This window comes from Mauremys reevesii, linkage group 15 (genome assembly GCF_016161935.1).
Source record: "Mauremys reevesii isolate NIE-2019 linkage group 15, ASM1616193v1, whole genome shotgun sequence".
Classification (NCBI taxonomy): Eukaryota; Metazoa; Chordata; order Testudines; family Geoemydidae; genus Mauremys; species Mauremys reevesii.
Window position 1 is genome coordinate 30,998,414 of NC_052637.1, and position 19,333 is coordinate 31,017,746.

At 43.7% G+C, this 19,333-nt stretch overlaps 1 protein-coding gene across 1 annotated transcript; it reads left to right on the forward strand.

The window, feature by feature from the left end:
* The first annotated feature begins 3,275 nt into the window (after positions 1–3,275).
* JPT1 (Jupiter microtubule associated homolog 1) lies at positions 3,276–18,109 on the forward strand. The gene is made up of 5 exons (XM_039501591.1): positions 3,276–3,904; positions 7,813–7,955; positions 8,442–8,539; positions 11,208–11,232; positions 17,141–18,109. Exons 1-5 carry the CDS (start codon positions 3,849–3,851, stop codon positions 17,287–17,289), a joined length of 471 nt encoding a protein of 156 aa, XP_039357525.1. The 5' UTR covers positions 3,276–3,848; the 3' UTR covers positions 17,290–18,109.
* Positions 18,110–19,333: the final 1,224 nt, after the last annotated feature.

Consider the following 19,333-nt stretch of genomic DNA (forward strand, 5'->3'; position numbering starts at 1 on the left):
CAGGTGGTTTGAGGATTAATGTTTGTTAAATGCTTTGAGATGTTCATGTGAAAGGGGTTCTAGAAGTACAAAGTATTATGACATGCTTGACGTCTGAATGTTCTGAAATGGAACATGTTGAATGGCTAATAACTTCAAGGGGGCAAGATGATACCTCAAGAAGACTATCTCTTTTATATCAGATTGTACTGGCATATAGCGTGTTCTCAAGTTGGCTTTCAAGTAAAAAAGCTGATTAAATCAAGTAATGCTAATAAAATATAGCATGTTCTGAAGATGCAAAATATGTACAAAGTCAAAGCTAAGATACTGATAAAAAATAAACATCTTGGCAAAAGATAGCTAAGCTCAGAGCAGATACTTTTCTTGCAAAAATATTATTTTCCAGTAACTTCACTTCGTTACTCATATGGCCTAGCCAGTGTAATGTAAGTGCTGTCATTTTGTCTGATGGATGCTGATTATATTGTGACCATTACTGCAGCATTCATGAAAAGATATTTCATGATTAGCCCAGAGAATTGACACTGTGCTTCAACCAATCAGAAACTAGCAGATTTCTAAGCATCTAGTTGTTACTCGTTTTCAGTGCTAAAAAGAAGATTGTCATCTTTTGATCTTCACATTTTAAATATAAAGTGAACATAAAAATGAGAGATTTTGTTAAGATAGAATTCAAGAGTATGGCCTCTTCTCCGTACATGTCTGTATCCCCTGGTGTGATGGACTATTCTGGAACAATAAAACAAAGTACAATTTAAAATATTGTTTATTACTTCCACATTGAATCATGTTTTAATCCAATACTTTTCTATATGTAATTATTATTGTGTTATATTTACAGTGGGACAGCATGACAGGGTGAACTAGGCCCTGAGGTCTCGTCCCTGCTACACCCTATCCCAGCAAATGTCAGTGGAGAGGGACCCCCAAGCTCCTTAGAGCAGCTGAGTGTGATGAAGCCAATCAGGAAAGAGGCTGCGGGGAGTAGCCAATCAGGGCCCATCAGGCCTATATAAAAGGAGCTGTGGGGCCAACATAAGTTCAGTCTGCTGTGGACTTGGGGAGCAAGAAATGGTTCTAGCTAGCTGTAGGCACTGATGGAGTAAGGAAGGGACTTCTGGCTGGTTGCAGGAGCTGCAAGGGCCAAGGCAGGTAGTTGGTGGTAGGAACTAGGGGAGCAAGGAAGGTGCTCCTGGGTGGCTGCAGGAACTCAAGGGCTGTGGGGAAGTGGTAGTTATTTAAAGGGATGTGGCTGCTACTTTGAGGATCTCTGGATTGGGGCCTGGAGTAGTGGGTAGGCCTAGGTTTCACACATGCACACACTTTAGACAGGCTCAGGGAAGGGACTGAACCTAGAACTGTTACCCCACCCCTAGAGGGGGTCTGGACTGAGACTGACCCAGCTGGAGGGCCAGAAGACTAAAGGTCAGGTGAAGAGTCATAGACTTGTAGGACTGGAAGGGATCTCAAGAGGTAATCTAGTCCAGTCCCTTGCACTCATGGCAGGACTAAGTATTACCTAGATCATCTCTGACAGATGTTTCTTTAATCTGATCTTAAAAATCTCTAGTGATGGAGATTCTACCACCTCCCTAAGCTATTTAGTGCTTAACTATCCTGACACTTAGGAAGTTTTTCCTAATGTCCAATCTAAACTGCCCTTGCTGCAATTTAAGCCCATTGCTTCTTGTCCTACCCTCAGAAGTTAAGGAGAACAATTTTTCTCCCTCCTTCTTGTAACAAACCTTTGAAGTAGTTGGGAGGAAGCCCTGGGGGTACTGTTCCATCCCAGAACAGGAACCTCTGTACATAAGCATACCAAGTCAGGTACTGAGAGAGGTCCTGCTGGTCAGACTGAGGGCTGCAGAGATGTTACCAACGGAGGGGTAAAGTGGTGGGGCTTGTTGAATTGTGAAGGGACTGAGCCTAGAAAGAGCTGCAGGACATTACGGAAGACATTGAGATAGGTTGGTTTGGACAGTATACCCCAGGAGGGGTTTGTTTTTAGTTTTGTACATGAACTATATGTGACTTGGATGGAGGGTTGAGTCACAGAAGGCTGGCCTGATGACTGTGGCAGCTGACGGGGGGGGGGGGGGAGGAGGGGCACCGAGAGCAGAGGAAATTGGGGGGACCAAAAAAAAAGCAGACACACTCGACCAGAAAGGGTGCTTGCAAGAGGTGGATGGCACGCCACTACAGACAGATTCATCTCTGCTGTAACTAAATCACCAAAGTCAATGTATTCAGACCAGAGATACATACTGTTTGTTTTGGTTTTTTTATTATGGGAAGAATAAGGGACAGTGATAAGGAGGCCATGTAGTTGAGTGGCGCACATGATTTTGGGGGTGGGAAGCAGAAAAGCAAGGGGGACTGGAAATTTGGCTTCTGATCTCCATTCTGTGTTACTGTGACCTTTGTCAAGTCATTTAACCTCTGTGTCCCCATTTTCCCATCTATAAAATTGGGCTAATACTCCTAATCTCCACCCCAGGGGTGTTGGGAGGTTTAATATTTATGAAGCATTTTAAATGTTTGGATGGAAGGTGTGTTAGAAATGCTATATATTGAGCTTAGACAGATACAAAGTTCTAATGTATGTAACTATAGCAGGCTATTTACCCAGGGTGGAGCACTAACTAGCTAGTTAGGATTTACATTTTCCAAATAACATATTACCAGGTGAAAGGTCATTCCAGGATATCCATTCATCCTTGGTACTTTGTGAGATGTCATGAGAGAATAAACACATGACAGATATTAGTCATGTTTCTTAATGCACTGCTGGAAGGTGCTCAGATACTATGGTGATGAGCATGGTATAAGAACAGGATAGAACAGAATCTGGTTTGATGCAGTGCCAATGTATTGCAACAGAATGAGATTCTGAAATAGCAGCATTTCACTGCATTATCATGTGGCTATTTTAACACAATCACTCCTATGTTACATGTTGAAGTCCTGTTGTAGGTCTATTTGTATGAATGTTTGAGGCTGCACTATGATTATCCTGGAGTGATCAGGTTTTGAGGTTGTGCTATCTTGTTGTACCTCATCACAATAGTTTGAGGTGGTACCGTTGCGTTGCAGCAGGACATTTTGAGGCAGTGGGTGTCATTGCTTTGTTACAGCATGATGATAGTCTTAGGTGGGTATGATGGTATAATTGTTTAGCGGTGGTGGACTCACATTGCATCACAGGAAGATGACCTTTGGAGGCAAAGACATGGCGTGAGATCATGATGTGGTGACCTTCTGAGACAGCACCAGCTGCATGAAAGCAGTTTTGAGGCATTTGGTGGTGATTGGGTTAAAGATTAAATTTGTGGCCCCACACCTCCCACTGTAGTGCAGCTAGGCCAGGCCCAGTCACTCCCTGTGTGGGGATCCCACGGTTCCAACTTTGCCCCCTCATAAGGGAAAAGCTGTGGAGAGAGATCGGAATTTGTCTGGCCTTTGTAGTTGAGCCAATCAGAACCGAGTTAAGTGAGTGACAGCCAGTCTTTCCATTCAGCAACAAAGGGGCACCGGCACCAAAGGCCGACGATCGTCTGTGAGAGAACGTATTTCTCAACCAATCAAGTTTAGGGGCAGGAAAGAGGGCGGCCTTTTACCACTCAGAATAGAGTCTGAGGCGGGACAAAGCACAGAGTGGCGGCTCTTTGCCCAACGGCGGATGGGCTCGGGTTTGAACCGTCCAATGAGATGGTCGGAGGGGGGCGCGTCTTTTAGCGGGTATAAAACCGGCTGCTGGGGCAGGGGGCGGCGGTGGCTGCAGCAGTTGTCACCAGCAGCGGGGAGTGGAATTAATCTCGCCGGCCTCTGGCTCGTCTCTCCCCGCCATGACCACCACGACCACCTACAAGGGCGTGGACCCCAACGGCAGGAACAGCTCCAGGTCGGTGATGCTGGGGGGGGGGGGTGTCAGTGCGGGGCTCCGGGGGGGAGTGGGCCCGGGATTGGGGGTCAGTACGGAGCTCGGGGAGTGGGCCCGGGATTGGGGGTCAGTGCGGGGTTCCGGGAGTGGGCCCAGGATTGGGGTGTCAGTGCGGGGCTCCGGGGGGAGTGGGCCCGGGATTAGGGGCGGGGTCAGTGCGGGGCTGGGGAGTGGGCCCGGGAGTGGGGGGTCAGTGCGGGGCTGGGAGTGGGCCCAGGATTGGGGGTGTCAGTGCGGGGCTGGGGAGTGAGCCCGGGATTGGGGGTGTCAGTGCGGGGCTCCGGGGGGAGTGGGCCCGGGAGTCGGGGCGGGGTCAGTGCGGGGCTCCGGGGGGAGTGGGTCCGGGATTCGGGGTGGGGGCAGGACAGGTCTGACTGCCCTTTGGGACCGTTTGCCCGCGGGGAGGAAGAGCTGTGGCCGGGCCGTCAGAGTGAGCCAGCGGTGGTGGGGCCGGGCGCTGAGGGATCCCCCTCCCTGGGGTTACGGTGAGGGGCTCCCTCTCCCGAAAGATGGGGGGCGTTCAGGGGGAGGCAAGACGTTTTAAAGCCCCGTCCCTGGGGCGGGGGTCTCCAGTCCAGCCGTGCGGTGCCTTGACTGCTCTCCCGGGGATGCGGCCGCACCCAGCCGGCATGTGCTGCCCGCGGGATTCGCTTTTTCTCGCTGCGAAGCCCTGACGCAGTTGCCTGGGGATGAGCGGCAGCAGGGCTGGGATCGCGGCAGACCCGCCCCGGGCTGCTGCGGGCGGCTGTAGCTGCTCTCCGAACAAAGGAAGGAAGCTCGCCTGCCAGCCACGCAGCCGGATTCGCCTCTCAGTCCCTCCCCAAAACCCCGGCACCGTCCTCCCTGCAGTCCCGTGTGCCGCTTGGCTTCTCTATTAGTATCTTGTTCCTTACTCTGGCGGTGCTGCCCCGGGAGGGTTTCCCATACTGGGTGGGGCTGGAGCAGGCTCTATTGTCTCTTGTCTGTAGCCTCTCTACCTGTTAACCTGAGCAGGGAGCGGTGGTTCACTTGTAACTCATCACGCATTCATCTAAGAGGCTGCTCCTATTCGGAGACAATTGCTGTAACTTTATGGAAGATTTGATCCTGCCAGGGTTTAAGGTGTCTATATTGTTAAGCTCTTTGTGCACCGTTATTTCAAATGGATTACAGGCAGCTAGATCTCAAAGAGCATGCTCCAGTGCTGGGGGAAAGTGAAGGCACCACTTCACTGAACATCCTTTCTCCGCTGATCAAAACCTGCAGTGTTGCATTGGCTATTCTTGGAGGGGGGGTTCCCACATAGGGAGCCATTTTGAGGGGGCAGGAAACAAGGGCTTGAGACTGCTGTAGAAAAGGGATAGAAAAAGGGATGAGGGAACAAGAAAAGAGCACGGTTTGTCTAGAAACAAAGAACTTAATGCATAGCATTTCTTAAGAATCCTCTCAAACTAAATTGAACTCATGTATTTCAGTCCTGCAGTGTAAGACTAGGCAGTGTATAAATCATGCTCTTCTGGGCAGGGTGGAACTGAGGCAGATGTTTTTTGGCAAGCCATTGTTTTAAACATGCAAAAATTTCCTAGTGAGGATTTGGGAATTTAAAAGGTCTCTCTCTTTAAGAGCATTTTCTTAATGGGGGTGAGATTTTCTCAGCCTGTTACACATTTCATTGGATTTCATGTACAGAACAGTACCTTTCTGAAAGTGTGGCTGTCAGCTGTTGCAGGGCAAATGCAAAATCCTAGGGTTGGGTTATGACTAAAAAGCTTTTCAGTTCACCCTTAGCTGTTAACACCTTATGTTGAAGCTACACTTAGCAGTTTGCTTGGCTACCCTTTTGTATTTCTGCTTGATTCACCAGGATGTCTTAAGTCTGTTTGACATCAGTCTGCCAAAGAAATGATTGTCACTGCCCTGTCAAGTAGGGGGAGATATGGGTTGTGGTTGCAAGCCCTTGTTTGAACACCCTGCTCTAAGAACTAATAAATGTGGCACCTGATGGCTTGGAAGACAACAAAGTTTTCATATGTGAACACTTCCCTAGAAGGATAATTTCTATCAAATATAAGATGAAATATATGATTTTTAATGGACTATCTGAACAGTTCTACCGAACTACATACCTCAGAAAGGGGGAGTAGGAAATCATAAAGGTATATGTGGATTCTTAAAAGCTGTTACTTTTAATCTACTTGGTAGTCTGGATTCCCCTACTGTATGTTCAGTTTGTAGGGGAGAATAGGATTCTGTACAGAATCTCCACTATATGCTAAGGAGCAGTGCAATTGTTAAGTATTCCCCTCTAAAGATTTCTTACAAATAAGTTTTAAAAACTCAGTTCAGTTCTAGGATATGAAACAAATGAATTCACACCTATATAGGTGTTGTGTTGCTTGCCATTATGCCGCATTTGAGGTTAGCGGGGTAAAGAAGTGATTGATGTCCTGTGTTCTGCCTTTAGTATAGTAAGCTTAAGGTCTGGAAAGATCAGAATTAATTCCTGGCAGTGGTCATCCATATGAGTCAAAGGCTCACTATGCCAGATCTGCTGTATTTGTGTTTGAATTTTTGCATAGTGAGACTCTGCAGACCTTTCTTCTATGAACTGTAGGTTAAGGACCAATAGTTTGGGAAACTGCACTAAAAAAGGATTGGGATGCTGTCTACTTCACTATTATAGAATCATAGGACTGTCTCATTTTTCCTAACTTGAATCTGAACTTTATATGAAAGCAACTTCATTTGATAATCTGAATTGACAACTTTGTCAGTATTTTGAATTTGGCTGAGCGCTGTTCATGTTTCTCATCTAGCCTCATAAGTGGTGATAATCTGAGATTTCTTTGGTTTTTCTCAGCTGTTACGTTTGAGCTAAAGGGATGCTATGCTGAAGAAAACAAGCTTTGAATTCCTTCAGCCATAAGTGTTGAGCTTTCTTGCTTTCACTTCTTGACTTTCAGGAGGAGGTACCAAACAGGCTTCTTCATGTGACTTCCTGATCAAGAGCTCATTGCTAGATCTATGCTTTTTTGGAGCTCTATAGACATACCAGGACTTTTTTGCTTTGCAGCTAAACTCTGCCCCTTCATAATCCCTGCTCAATACAGATGGCACTCAAGCAATTTTTACTTCAAAGCTTTTTGGCTCATCTCTTAATTCAGGAACCTGCTGCATGTTTGGGTTTTAAAAATATTGGAACAGTTCCAAATAGAAGAGTCTGGAACCTAGACATGATCAGTGGTTCAAATAGTACAGTGGTTCATGAGCCAAATGTTGGTCTTTGCCACATTGCTCCTTTCAAGATTAATTTTGATGGGGTGTTCTAATGAATTTGGCTGTTTAGTAGTTGAAAGATTGGACTCTGAAATAAATAGAAGGCTTTTTTGGCTCTGAGTTTGAAAAAATGTTGTCTCTTTCACTGATTCCCGGGACACAAGGATAAATGGAACTGACTATAATATTTTTCCTTGTTTGGCTGTCTTTAATATTTAGTGTTGTGAATTGTACAGTCTCTCTACAGTCCTCTGATTAGCCACCAAAAATATGAATGGCAGTGACAGAACAAACATCTTTGTACTGTCCTGAAGTATGTTGTAGGTCCATGAGTGAATTACAAGTGTAACCCATTCTTGGTGCCCATCTAGTGCTTGGCTTCTGAGTGCCAACAAGTACAGTGCTAGTCAGTGTTATTTAGGAATTGATTGTGAAATCTGATTGCCTTATGAGTAGCTTTAGAACACTATATGAAACTGGGCTGAATGTAACCCATTGTTTAACCCATGTGATTCTATTATATTGCTTACCCAACCACCTTTTGTTTAATACTTCATTAACACTGGTGGTAAAATTCTTGAACTAGATTCAATGTGACAATCTTATTTCTCCAGGGTACTGCGCCCTCCAGGTGGAGGTTCCAATTTCAACTTGAGCTTTGATTTGCCAAAAGAGCAGCCCGTGCGAAGGAACAAAATGGCATCCAACATCTTTGGTCTTCCTGAAGAGAATCCAATTTCTAGGGCTGGCTCAACAGGTAAAGCTTCACTCTGGTTTCAGTGTCTAGCGACTCTTCTAATTTTGTAATGCTTTATAGAAAAGGCTGAGAGTGACCCCTTGAACTGTGGAGCAGAATCATTAGCATCCTGTAGTGGATGCAGCTGATGACTTCATAGTACAGAGGAAAGATGGTTTAGTAGTTAAGGCACTGGACTGGGATTTGGGCAATGGGAACTAATTTCCCATCTCTGCCACACATTTTCTGTGTGACCTTGGACCTTAGTTTTTCCGATTTACACAGAGACAGTAGTACTTCTCCCTCAGTGCTGAGACTGTGAGGATAGATTCACTAATGTTTGTGAGGCATTTTAATATGGCAGTGAAAAGCCTAGATGCCTAGGATGAAATCTTGGCCTGCTAGGATTTTGCTGGTTCATCAGAAATAAAGCTTTGGATAACACTGCTGGTCTGCTTTCTTGTAGGCTGACTTTACATTCTAACTAAGACAAACTTCTGCTTTCAGGGGCCATGCCCAAAGGTGTCAGAGAAGATTCTGAACCATCTGGACCACAAAGGATAAACGCTTCTGATGCAAACTGTGGGGACTTTGTAGATCCAAAGGTCAGTGACTATCAAAAGCTTGTGCTGTGCTTGTGGCTGCTTAACCACTGCTAGTAAAATTATATGGTAGGAAAAGGGCCTAAAGGCAGGTAGGTGGCTTTATTGTGGCCTCTTACTTTCTACCTGGAGAAAGTGTGAAATCTCCCTGCACTTCTAACATGCTGTGGGCAATCAAACTAAACACTGAGTTATACATTTTTAAACTGGGTGTTCAGTAAAATTTTCTGGCTTGTCCCATTGCAAAAATCTGGTAATGGTGAGGAAATCCTGTGTCTTAGCCACAAGTTCAATATCATTACCAGCATTTGCTTGTAAAGTTCAAGCTGCAGTGCTGTGTGTATTGGGGATGCCAACTGCAGTGCTGGAGTGTAAAACAGATAGCCCGGATGCTTGTGTAATGAGTTCCCTGGCTGTCATCTACAGAGGGCAGCAGATGCATTAGCCTCTGTATGTGGTCTAGCTTTGAGGGGGGGGGGGGGACAAAGAACTGTGGTATTAGCACAGGTTTTGGCTTGGTATGTGGTTCCAAATCCTGGAGAAATAAGATATAGAGTAGTAGCTTCTCTGCACATAGCAAAATTGGGGAGGCTAAAGCAGACTTCACATCTGTGATTAAATTCTAAAAACTAGTCCTCTCCCAATCTAAAATTCAGCAATTTTCAAGAAAAGATAAACTGCAAAGTATAACCCCCAGGTATGATGACAGGACAACAGATAAGCGTCTGGAGACCTACTGTTGTTGTGACTCATATTTAAATGGCATCTAAGTCACAAAGACAGATTAAAGTTGACTTTTTTTGATCCACAACAAGACTTGAGTGTAGGAAATGTCTTGTTTGCTAAATTGGAACATAGCGGCTGGTGGTTGCAGCAGAAAACCAAAGTAAGCTGTTTGGTCTAATTCTATTAACTGTTTTAATTGTATTACATATTCTGTAGCCTGCAGAGGTTGACTTTGTGAACATAATTCCAATCCCACAGAATGCTTCACTTGCACAGTAGCTGTATCTGCAAACAGTTTAAACTAGTATAGTGTAGTCCAGTCCAGAATTTAAGAGGTACATATACGTGTTTCAGCTTGCCTTATGTAATTCTATTGACGTCAATGGAGCTGTGTCAGCTTACACCTGAGCAACAGGCACACAATTCTGTTAAGATTCATTAGCTCACTGTTAAAGGGCTGATCTGCATCAGGGAAATGACCTAGTATTGTATCGATTGCCAGCACCAGTTTTGTTTTTGGCCCCAACCTGGTATTAAACTATCTATCTGCTTAAGTAAGGAAATTTTTCAATGCTGTTACAGAAAATGTAATTGGAACTGAGTGGAAGGTGAGGCACCTTTGAGAGAGCCAGTGTCTTTTGTGTGTGTATGAGAGCTTCCTAGAGCAGACAGGGGACAAACTGAAAATAATTACCTACAATATATTAAAATAAAACGTAGCTTGTGTAAAGTTATCAAAGTGAACTCTTTCTAATGAAAGATGCTAGATAAATAGTATTGGACTAGTGCTGTAGTCATCTGGTTCCTGCACATATGGGCACAAAACAAGTTCTCCATGTCATTGTAATTCTGGCCTCTAGAGTGAGAGTAGCATCTATGGGCAAACTACAGCCCATGGGCCACATCCTGCCCAGCCCTTGAGCTCCTGGCTAGGGAGGCTAACCCCCAGCCCCTCCCCTGCAGCCATGCCACCGCACAGGCAGTGGTCTGGGTGGTGGGGCTGCGCGCTCCCACAGGGCAGTGCAGCAGTGTGTCTGGCTCTGGCCAGGTGGCGCAGCTGCCAGACATGCTGCTCTGAGTGGCATGGTGAGGGGGTGGGGAGCGGGGGGATTGGACTAAGGGGTAGGGGGTCCCAGGGGGCAGTCAGGGGACAGAGCAGGGGGCAGTTGGATGGGGTGGAGGTTCGGGGGTGGTGGGGGTCAGGGGACAGGAAGGGCGGGGTTGGATAAGTGTAGGAGTCCCAGGGGGCCTGTCAAGGGTGTGGATAGGGGTTGGGGTAGTCAGGGAGCGGGAGGGGGTTGGATAGGGGGTGGGATCCCAGGGGGGGTGGCAGTCAGGGGACACGGGGGGTGGGGTGGGGTTGGGAGCAGTTCTGAGAGGGGGTGGTTGGGGGTGGGAAGTGGGGAGGGGTTGGATGGGGGCAGTGGGAGGCCAGGCTGTTTGGGAAGGCACAGCCTTCCCTACCTGGCCCTCCATACAGTTTTACAACCCAGAGGTGGCCCTTGGGCCAAAAAGTTTGCCCACCCCATGTCTATGCCCATTCAGTTCTTACCACTATGCTCTTATAAATGGATATATCTGTGTTTTTAAATACAGACATGTCTGACTCGTTTCTCTGATCAGTTGGCAAAATGTCATTGTAGAAATTTGGTTGAATATACCACCTCCATAGGTGTGACTCTGTGTTTCTTCTGATCAGCAGAATACATGCAATGTGGAGAATGCCGCCTTGACATCTGATCTGGAAAATCCAGCATCCCAATATTACTTCCTGTTTGTGCATTCCCACAACTCAGAGGGCTCTGCTAGGCATAGAGAAGCATGCTAGACTAGCTTTGTTTAGCAGCCATTGCTACATGGGGCCTGGCATTCAGTGCTGCACACTATATCTAATATTGAAAATGCATTGCAAAGGACAGGAAATAATGTGTGTTCTCTCTTCTAGGATGTGGAAAGCAGTGAAACTTTTGGTGAGTAACTCTCCCTTTCTGGTGTCTAACCTGTAAGAAGTCTTTCCAGAACAAATTAAGTTCTGGTGTATTTGATGTGTTGGAAGGAGATATTGAATATAATCCAGCCTGTGGTTATCTCTTAGATCCTTCAAAAGGGTGGTGACTTTAATATTTCCAATATTTGGTTAGATTTAGATGGAATCTAATTGTAGAATGCCTCTGTTTTTGTTTTTAACCCAGTGAATTTGGGGTCACAGCGTACAGTTAGTGCCAAGAAGTCTGCATTTGGGACTAATGGATTAACTTGAAACCCATGTTACAAGGGAAATGGAGTTGGGGGAGGGACAATCCCTAGATGTATTAACTGCTGCACTGTACCATTTTAACTTTAATACCTGCATTTTATTTAACCTAAATCAAATAAATCTTAATGTGTGACTATGGGAGTTATGAATTTTTCTAAGAATCATTATTAGCATCCTTAATTACACCTCTACCTCACTATAACGCTGTCCTCGGGAGCCAAAAAAATCTTACTGTGTTATAGGTGAAACTGCGTTATATCAAACTTGCTTTGCTCTACCAGAGTGCACAGCCCCCCCTTTCCCCGCACGAGCACTGCTTTACCGCATTACATCCGAATTTGTGTTTTATCAGGTCGCATTATATTGAGGTAGAGGTGTATCGGGGATGCCACAATGGATCATTAGTACTAGGATTTTAAAATCAATGTAGATGAAGCTTTGCAAGTGACTTTAGTTTCTGAACATTTTGCTGACACTTCAAAGATACTGAGTTCAGACACCATGTAAATATTAAGTTGTGGGTTTAGTTTTGTTTAGAGTAAATTCAAAATAAAGTGAGATGAAATGTGACTAAGTCTTGCTGATGTTTGTAGCTATTTATCCAGTATATGCCATTATACAGGCAAAAATGGTCTTTTAGCTATTGAGCCAAGTGCCCAATAAATGGATAGACTTTGTCTCAGAGTGAAGGTAATTGCCAGTGTGTCCCAAGTTGGTGGCAATCACAAGAAGCAAAATCCATCTGTTTAATAGTCAATGAGTACCTGCAAAACGTGGCACTTGCAACTCTGATCCAGAATGAATAAGCAGTTCCTAACACTCATCTGGTCAGACAGGATTTGCACACTTGAAACTGAACATATTAAAGAGCCACACTTGAAAATGAGTCAGTTACCTGCTTCCAGAAGGGACTTTCAGAGCACTCATAAGGTTCATATTTTCATCAAAGCTGAGCTTTCTTCATTAAGCCAAATGGATATTCAATAACAATAGGGATTTGTGTGTGATTCCTTAGGGCAATGGTGTCTACCCTGTGCCCATTAGGGCTCTTAATTGTGGCCCTTGAGGAGGGTGACTGTTAAGTGGAATTGGTATTTGATTATAAATTGAAAGTGCTATTAATATTGATGTAATCTTTTGACAAGCCTCTTGGAAACCCTAGGCTTGCTCTTGTTTCATGTGTATTCATGACATTTTAAATCTGATTCCAAATTCATTAAGCTAATAGTTTTTCTCTTGGTCTAGCACTCAACTTTATTGGACTATCATCTGAATAGCCTTGCTATTCATGCTCTGAGGGTATGCTTCCTCCTGAGAAGCTGATTTACAGTGCCTTTTCTCCATCTGGAGGTCACTGAAAGCCTCGTGGTCTGTCATTAGGGGTACTGGCAGCTTGAATCTGTCTTAGTTCCTCAGTGACCAAGTAGATTTAGCTAAAACCTCTTCAGGATTGGGCAAACCTAATGGTACTCAAGTCAGAAATAATTTGCCTTTCCTTGTAGGACAAAAATGGTTACCATCAAATTAAACAATACTTGTAATAAGTGTTTTCTATAACCCTGGTAAGTTTTCTGTATTTTGAATTTTGTGTTGGATGGCACTTGGTAATTTTCACAGTTCTACCAATATAGATAGTTTCCATTTCCATGTGGTCCTTTCACACCAACAGATTTCTTTAAAAATAGAAATGATTGCTGAAAAACAACAAATTGGCAGGGAGACTCAAGGACAAGTATAGTCATGAAGTGATTCTTAACTCCTCTTTATTTGCTGAGCAGGAGTTTATTAGCAAAAGAATCCATGTAAATGTGGAAAAGCATTCATACCTTCAGTCACAAATAGTCTTTTCCTCCAGGGTCTAGGTGAAGTGTGGTGCCTTTCCCACCTTCTTAAATTTACACTAGAAATAACCCATTTCCTGATTAGAACAAATATTCATTTCTTTTTACCCCAGTACTTCCCACACCTGTAAGCGTTAACTTCAGGATGAAGATCAGCAAAGCTGTTAACAGTTACATTTCCTGAAAGGACTTCCCTTTAAAGGTTTTAGGAGAAAAATCTTTCCTCTTTCTTAAGTAGCAGTTATGGGCTGGGTTTGACATCTGGTAGCCAAACAGCAAGTGTTGGTGTGAAAAGAGTATCTAATGCCGCTGACTCAACTATGCAGCTTTCCTTAATGTTTTCCTGTGAGCTATTACTAATGTGGCTTAATTAGCATTGCAGTGCTGGGCTCTGAGACCAGGATTAGAAATTATTGAGGCAAGAGCATGAGTTTCAATACTTTTAGGAGCACTTTCACTCCATTTTTGCCAACACCATTACTAGCAGCAAATTTGACTGGTACAAAATATTCATGTTGTAGCTCTGCTTATAACTGAAACTCCAGGACTACTAGAATAGTTACTTCCAACTGCACTTGATAGTCAGTCAACCCATTTCTCACTTCTTGGTTCGCTGCTTGTAGATGGCCATGTCAGTGAAGTAGACAGCCATTTAAGCAGCAAGTGAACTGGAGTTGGTTTTCCTGACACAACATTACTGGAAAGTGTTTTGGTTTAATAAATGTTGTCTTCAACTTATTCTGACCAGCCACAAGCAAACCACTCAGACTTAAACCTAATGCCATTGACCTGAGTTGTAGAGATTCTTACACTACCTCTTCCAAAGCAAGAGCAGAAATGCTAGGAAGGCACCTCCTGAGTGAAAAGTCCCTTGTGAACCCTGGCAAATCACTCCATTTCTCCTCTTCACCCCCCGCCCCCTTAATCTGCTGTGGACCCCCAGGCAAATAGAGTATGGTCAGAACTGCACAGCACTGTCACTGAGCTATCTCACAATCTCTTTATTCCTATCATGTGAAATGTTCCATGTTGCTCATATTTCCACTCTTGTTCTGATATTTATTGTATAATCTCTTTGGTTTCTGAATGGTTCACGGAGAAGGGAGTTTAGACACCTCTGAAGGGGAAAGTTTTCTGCATTTAAAGTTCACCATCTCAGTTTGGGGTGGTGCTACAGGGTAAGTGTCTTCTCAAAGGATACTCTCTAAAATGGATCATATTCAAATCTAGTCCATCCCCATCCCAGAACAATTCTGTTCACTCTTCTGAATTAAGACAAGCTGCTTTATGATGAACAATGTTGCTTTGAGTGCTTAGTAAATCTTCAGTTTTTGCTTACACTGAGTAGACCCTGATTTTACATTGATCAGATACACACATCTTCAGGATAAAATCTCATTGGGTCCTCAAGAAAAAACTTGTTTTCAAAAGGGTATAATCTGTCTGCATTATGGCTCCCAGAACTGGGTTCATAGGATTCATTTACTGGTCACTTAAAGTGCAGACAATAGAGCATTCAGTTCTCAGTATGAATCAGCAGTCTGTGCCATAATATTTCTCAGTTCTGCTGAGTAGGCTGGCAGGTTGGTGTGCATGAGTTAAGGATGTTGTCAGCCTGAGGCTTCCATAGAATTTTGAAGTCTGCTGCCTGGTTTAAATGAGCCTATGAGCTAATGGCTCTGGTAGTAAATCATTATATTCTAGATTATGTCTCCACTTTAACATCCAGATTTGCTCTTTCAAATAAACTTGTCTTATTAGTATTTTAACTAGGGCTATTTTCTGACAATGTCAGAAAGAAACTGTCAGCGTCTACTTCAACCAGTTTGGAGGCATGGCTTATCAGTGACCTGGAGAGCTGCTGGATCTCACTTCCAGCTGATACATCAGTGTAAACCACTTATCCACAACAGTGGCTCCAGCTGCCATAGGGGTGTTGATGAGGCTAGATGTAAGATATAATCAAGACTGGAAAAGCTTGAGAACACCATTGCAATAAACAGCACTTGGCTTACTTGTACATACTATTGTATGTAGTGCATTGGTCTGAAACAGTGGCTTTTCTAATCTGTTTCAAACTTCTGTTGCTTCAAAGGAATATGGATGTAACCTGTTGCAGAATATGGATGTAATTCTGTTGCAGAATTCTGTAAAGTGTAGGATCCATTTACCCAGTCAGTTTCTAATCATGCACTGTTACTGCAGATTTTACTATATAAGAGAAGCTTAATCTCTTTGCTGGATCATTGGGACTTTGTATGTATTTCTGATGCATCAACATAAGAATTCATTCTTTTCCCTTGGTCTCACATAGGTGAAGTTTGCTTCAAGATGTTTAAAATGCCCTGCTCAAAGCAGTGTTCTTGATTAAAGTTTGCTGATCAAATACCTTTCATTTAGTCTCTAGACTTGAATAATAAACTTTGTCCAACAGGAATCTTTCATCAAAACAAGACTTGATTGATTTGTCAAAAGGAGTGGGGTGTGGTGGGTTTTTTTTCTACCACTGCTTATTGCCCCTCAACCTTGACCTATTCTGTTTAGTTATAGCAAAGCCGCCAATCCTCTTCAAACTTCCAAAAATTCTGAAATAAACTTAAGTAATCAAGACTAGACCTCTGAATAGCTGAGAACTGGGGGGAGGGGAAGGGATGCATTTTCTGTTAGCTTTTTCTTTAACTTCACAGCACACATGCTGGATTTTGAGCAAACGTGACATCCTTCCCCTGAAATTCTAATAAATTTTCCCACAAATAGTAGATTAACTACCTGGATTGTCCTAAGAAAACAGAGGGTCTGCTGTTCTGGAACAACTCTATGGAAGCTGTCACAAGCTGCAGCAGAAGCTAATCTAGGTGCCTCCCTCCTTGCACAAAGATTCACATAATTAAAACTCTTTTCCCAGAAATGTCCATGGCTATGAGACAAGCTGGATAACTGACTGTAATTAATAGAAAACTCTATTGAGTTGAATCCCTAGCAAGCAAAATTTTAATGAATGTGCTACATGTGTACAGTTCCTGCATGTGTGGGCATGTTTGTTCTTGTTTAGGGTCTTTTAACAGCATTAGAACTAGATGAAATGGTGCACTCTTTTCAAGAGATGTAAGTTTCAAGCAGGTCCACACACTTTAATGTGAATCTATTGAAGGCTTGTAAACAAAGACCACAGAGATTTAGGAAGAGATTAAGCATTTTCTCACTCAGCCTAGATTCCATGGCTCCAGTTTGTGTATTATGCTGTGAATGTAGCATTTAAAACTGTTAAATGCAGAACTCCCATTCAGACCTGCATTGTAGTGGCTTAGTATTCAATGCATGCTGAGGGTGAGACTCTTCACTAGGAGCCATTAACAGGTTTGATGATCCATAACATGCATGACCACAGGGGTGCTGAAACTATTTGTATAGTAGGGGTGCTGGGATTCACTGAACCAAACTATAAACCCCATATCTGATGGAATCCACTTCAGGCCTGCACCCCTGGTTACAGCACCTATGCATGATCATACTAATTGTAGTTACTTTTTGCCATGAATTGCTGGCAAGTGCAGTTTTGATGGCAATTGAAGTAAATTGGTCCCTAAATGACTATAGCCAAGTGTAAGATGTGATAGTCCCTTGAGGAAACATATGTTACTCACCAAAAAGTTAATGCTGTCTTGCCAGCAGATGTTGAAGCAGAACTGGGGGGGGCAGGGGGGGGAAGACTACCTGAGAGAGCTGGAGATTTCCCTTATTATTTTTCCATATCAAACACCCTAAAATCTTTTCTTCTAGAAAACATTGAGGCTGACATAGAAGCTGCTCCAGGCCAGAGTGAAGAAAAAATCCTGCCTGCTGCACCTGTTCCTAGCCCAGTAGCACCAGTACCTGCACCATCCAGGAGAAATCCACCTGGTGGAAAGTCCAGCCTAGTCCTTGGTTAAACCTGTTCCTTTCTGACTGTTTTGAACTCATGTCTGTTTCTTTCCCCCCCATGCTTGTGAACTGCACAACTTGAGCCTGACTGTACATCTCGAATTTCTTTCATTAAAAAGAAGCACTTTATGTACTGCCATTTCTTTTTTAAAAAAGAACAAGTTTTTTCCATTTCTGTGTGGTCTCCCCTGAATCTACTGGAAGTGACATGAGTGTTTTCTAGTAGTAAACATGAGGGAAAGTGTTGAGGGATGGTGATGTATTTCAGAGGAGACTAGATTGGTTCTAAGTGTGCTTAGAGAGTTTTTGTACGGAGATTTTTAGAACCTCTTATAGTCAGCTTTACAAGGGTTTAGAATTCTAGTTGACCAGGCCAGCAAACAATCCACGAGAGCAGTCCCCTTCACCACACACAACTGTTGGTTATCCAAAACTTAATTGACTTCCATGTGGTAAATGTCTCAGAACAGTACAGACGTGTGATCTAGTGTATGCCATGCTGCCTTTAACAAGGAGTATCTTGGAGTTGGACCATTATGAAATGGGGCATGTGACATATTTAGGGCTGAGACTCCTGTCCTAATATTGGGGAGGGATTTGGGTGTACAGCCCAACCTTAAGCCGGTGAAGGTGGAATGAGGTGTGGATCATACAAGAGTAGTTGTTCAAGTAAAAATTACAAGGGCATTTTATTATAAATGACTCAATGCTGTGCATGATCATGCTGGTGCTTGACCATGAGGTGAAAATCTCATCCTTTTAAAATGTGTGTTGTAACTTCACAAAGCTGGACTGTTGCTTAAAAGTAAATAATATAGAAGTTTTGAAGCAGTGTTTCCTGTGTGGGTTTTATTTCAACATTCTCATTTGTATCTTGCCTCAATCTACTACTGGTACAGCATGCCTGATCTTTCCTTTGAAATGCTTTCATCTGTTATAGCAATAGTTTAATTAAACTATATGTGTACATAAACAAAACATACGGGGATTGTAAATCAAAAACCATTCCACAGGAGTTCAGATAGGAATGGTGGAAGGGTCATCTCTGATCACTCTTGTGCTCCACCTACTCAGTATCCTGTCAGCCAGGGCTAGCCCATGATCTGATGTATGATGGCTTACATTCCTTTAAAAAAGTAACTAGATGTGTAATTTTCTCAGAATGGCACTAAGATCTCATCCAAATGACAACTTGTGGCAATGAGTTCCACAGGTTAAATACTTCTCTGCATGCCATTTTTCTGTAGGATGGGAGGGGAAGTAAGTGCCTGAAGGACCAACTTTATACCAATCACTATGTTCCAGAGGCAAGCATATTATGACTTATTTTGTTGCTATTTTCCCCCTCTTTTATATATACTAACATTTTTTTTTTCAAATGGAGCAGAGAAAAGGGGCTCCAGTATTACTCATCTAGCACCATCACTCTGAAGTTCCTTTGCAGGGGTCAGATTTAGCACAAGCCTGCTCTTCCATCACTATACAGGCAGGCTTATGTACAGCAAGAGCAAAACAAACTTTAGCGTTAAAATCTGAGCTTGCCTTGATTTAATTTTTGGACAGACTAAAAGTCAAGTAATTATGTTGAGATTCTTCAGGTTCTGTGGAAGGGCAAAGACTTAAAATAAACTTGCTAGCTCTCCTAATTCTCAATCTGCCCCAAGGAAACAAGAAGGGATAGTGCAGCTAGTTCAAACAGCGACGGGCTCAGCTTGTGTAGGTGAAAAGCTCTCGTCTACTTATGGTGATATGAACAAATCCTAGTACTGTAGTCACCAAAAAAAAATTGTGGGAGGCTTTCTCGATCCTAGCCTTGAAACGGGTTAGGCTAGGCCTAAAGTTCAGGCACCTGCAGGGGGCTGGTCGGTAGTTTAATAACAAGAAAGCACTTACACAGCTGATCCGGCCAAGCCTGCGCCCTCCCTTGCGCCGAGCCCCCCCAGCACAGACCCGGCTGCGCTTTGGCACTCGTTCCGCCGCAGCTTATTGCAGAGATGGAGGATTTCCCCCACTCGCTGCTCCGGAGCGAAACCCCTTCTGCGACTCCAGCCC

What these genes read in the sequence shown, in the direction of transcription:
- JPT1 (XM_039501591.1), top strand. Translation starts at nt 3,849, where the DNA reads ATGACCACCACGACCACCTACAAGGGCGTGGACCCCAACGGCAGGAAC. An exon ending in AACGGCAGGAACAGCTCCAG is followed by an intron (nt 3,905 to 7,812) that starts GTCGGTGATGCT and finishes TTATTTCTCCAG; the next exon opens with GGTACTGCGCCCTCCAGGTG. An exon ending in TTCTAGGGCTGGCTCAACAG is followed by an intron (nt 7,956 to 8,441) that starts GTAAAGCTTCAC and finishes TTCTGCTTTCAG; the next exon opens with GGGCCATGCCCAAAGGTGTC.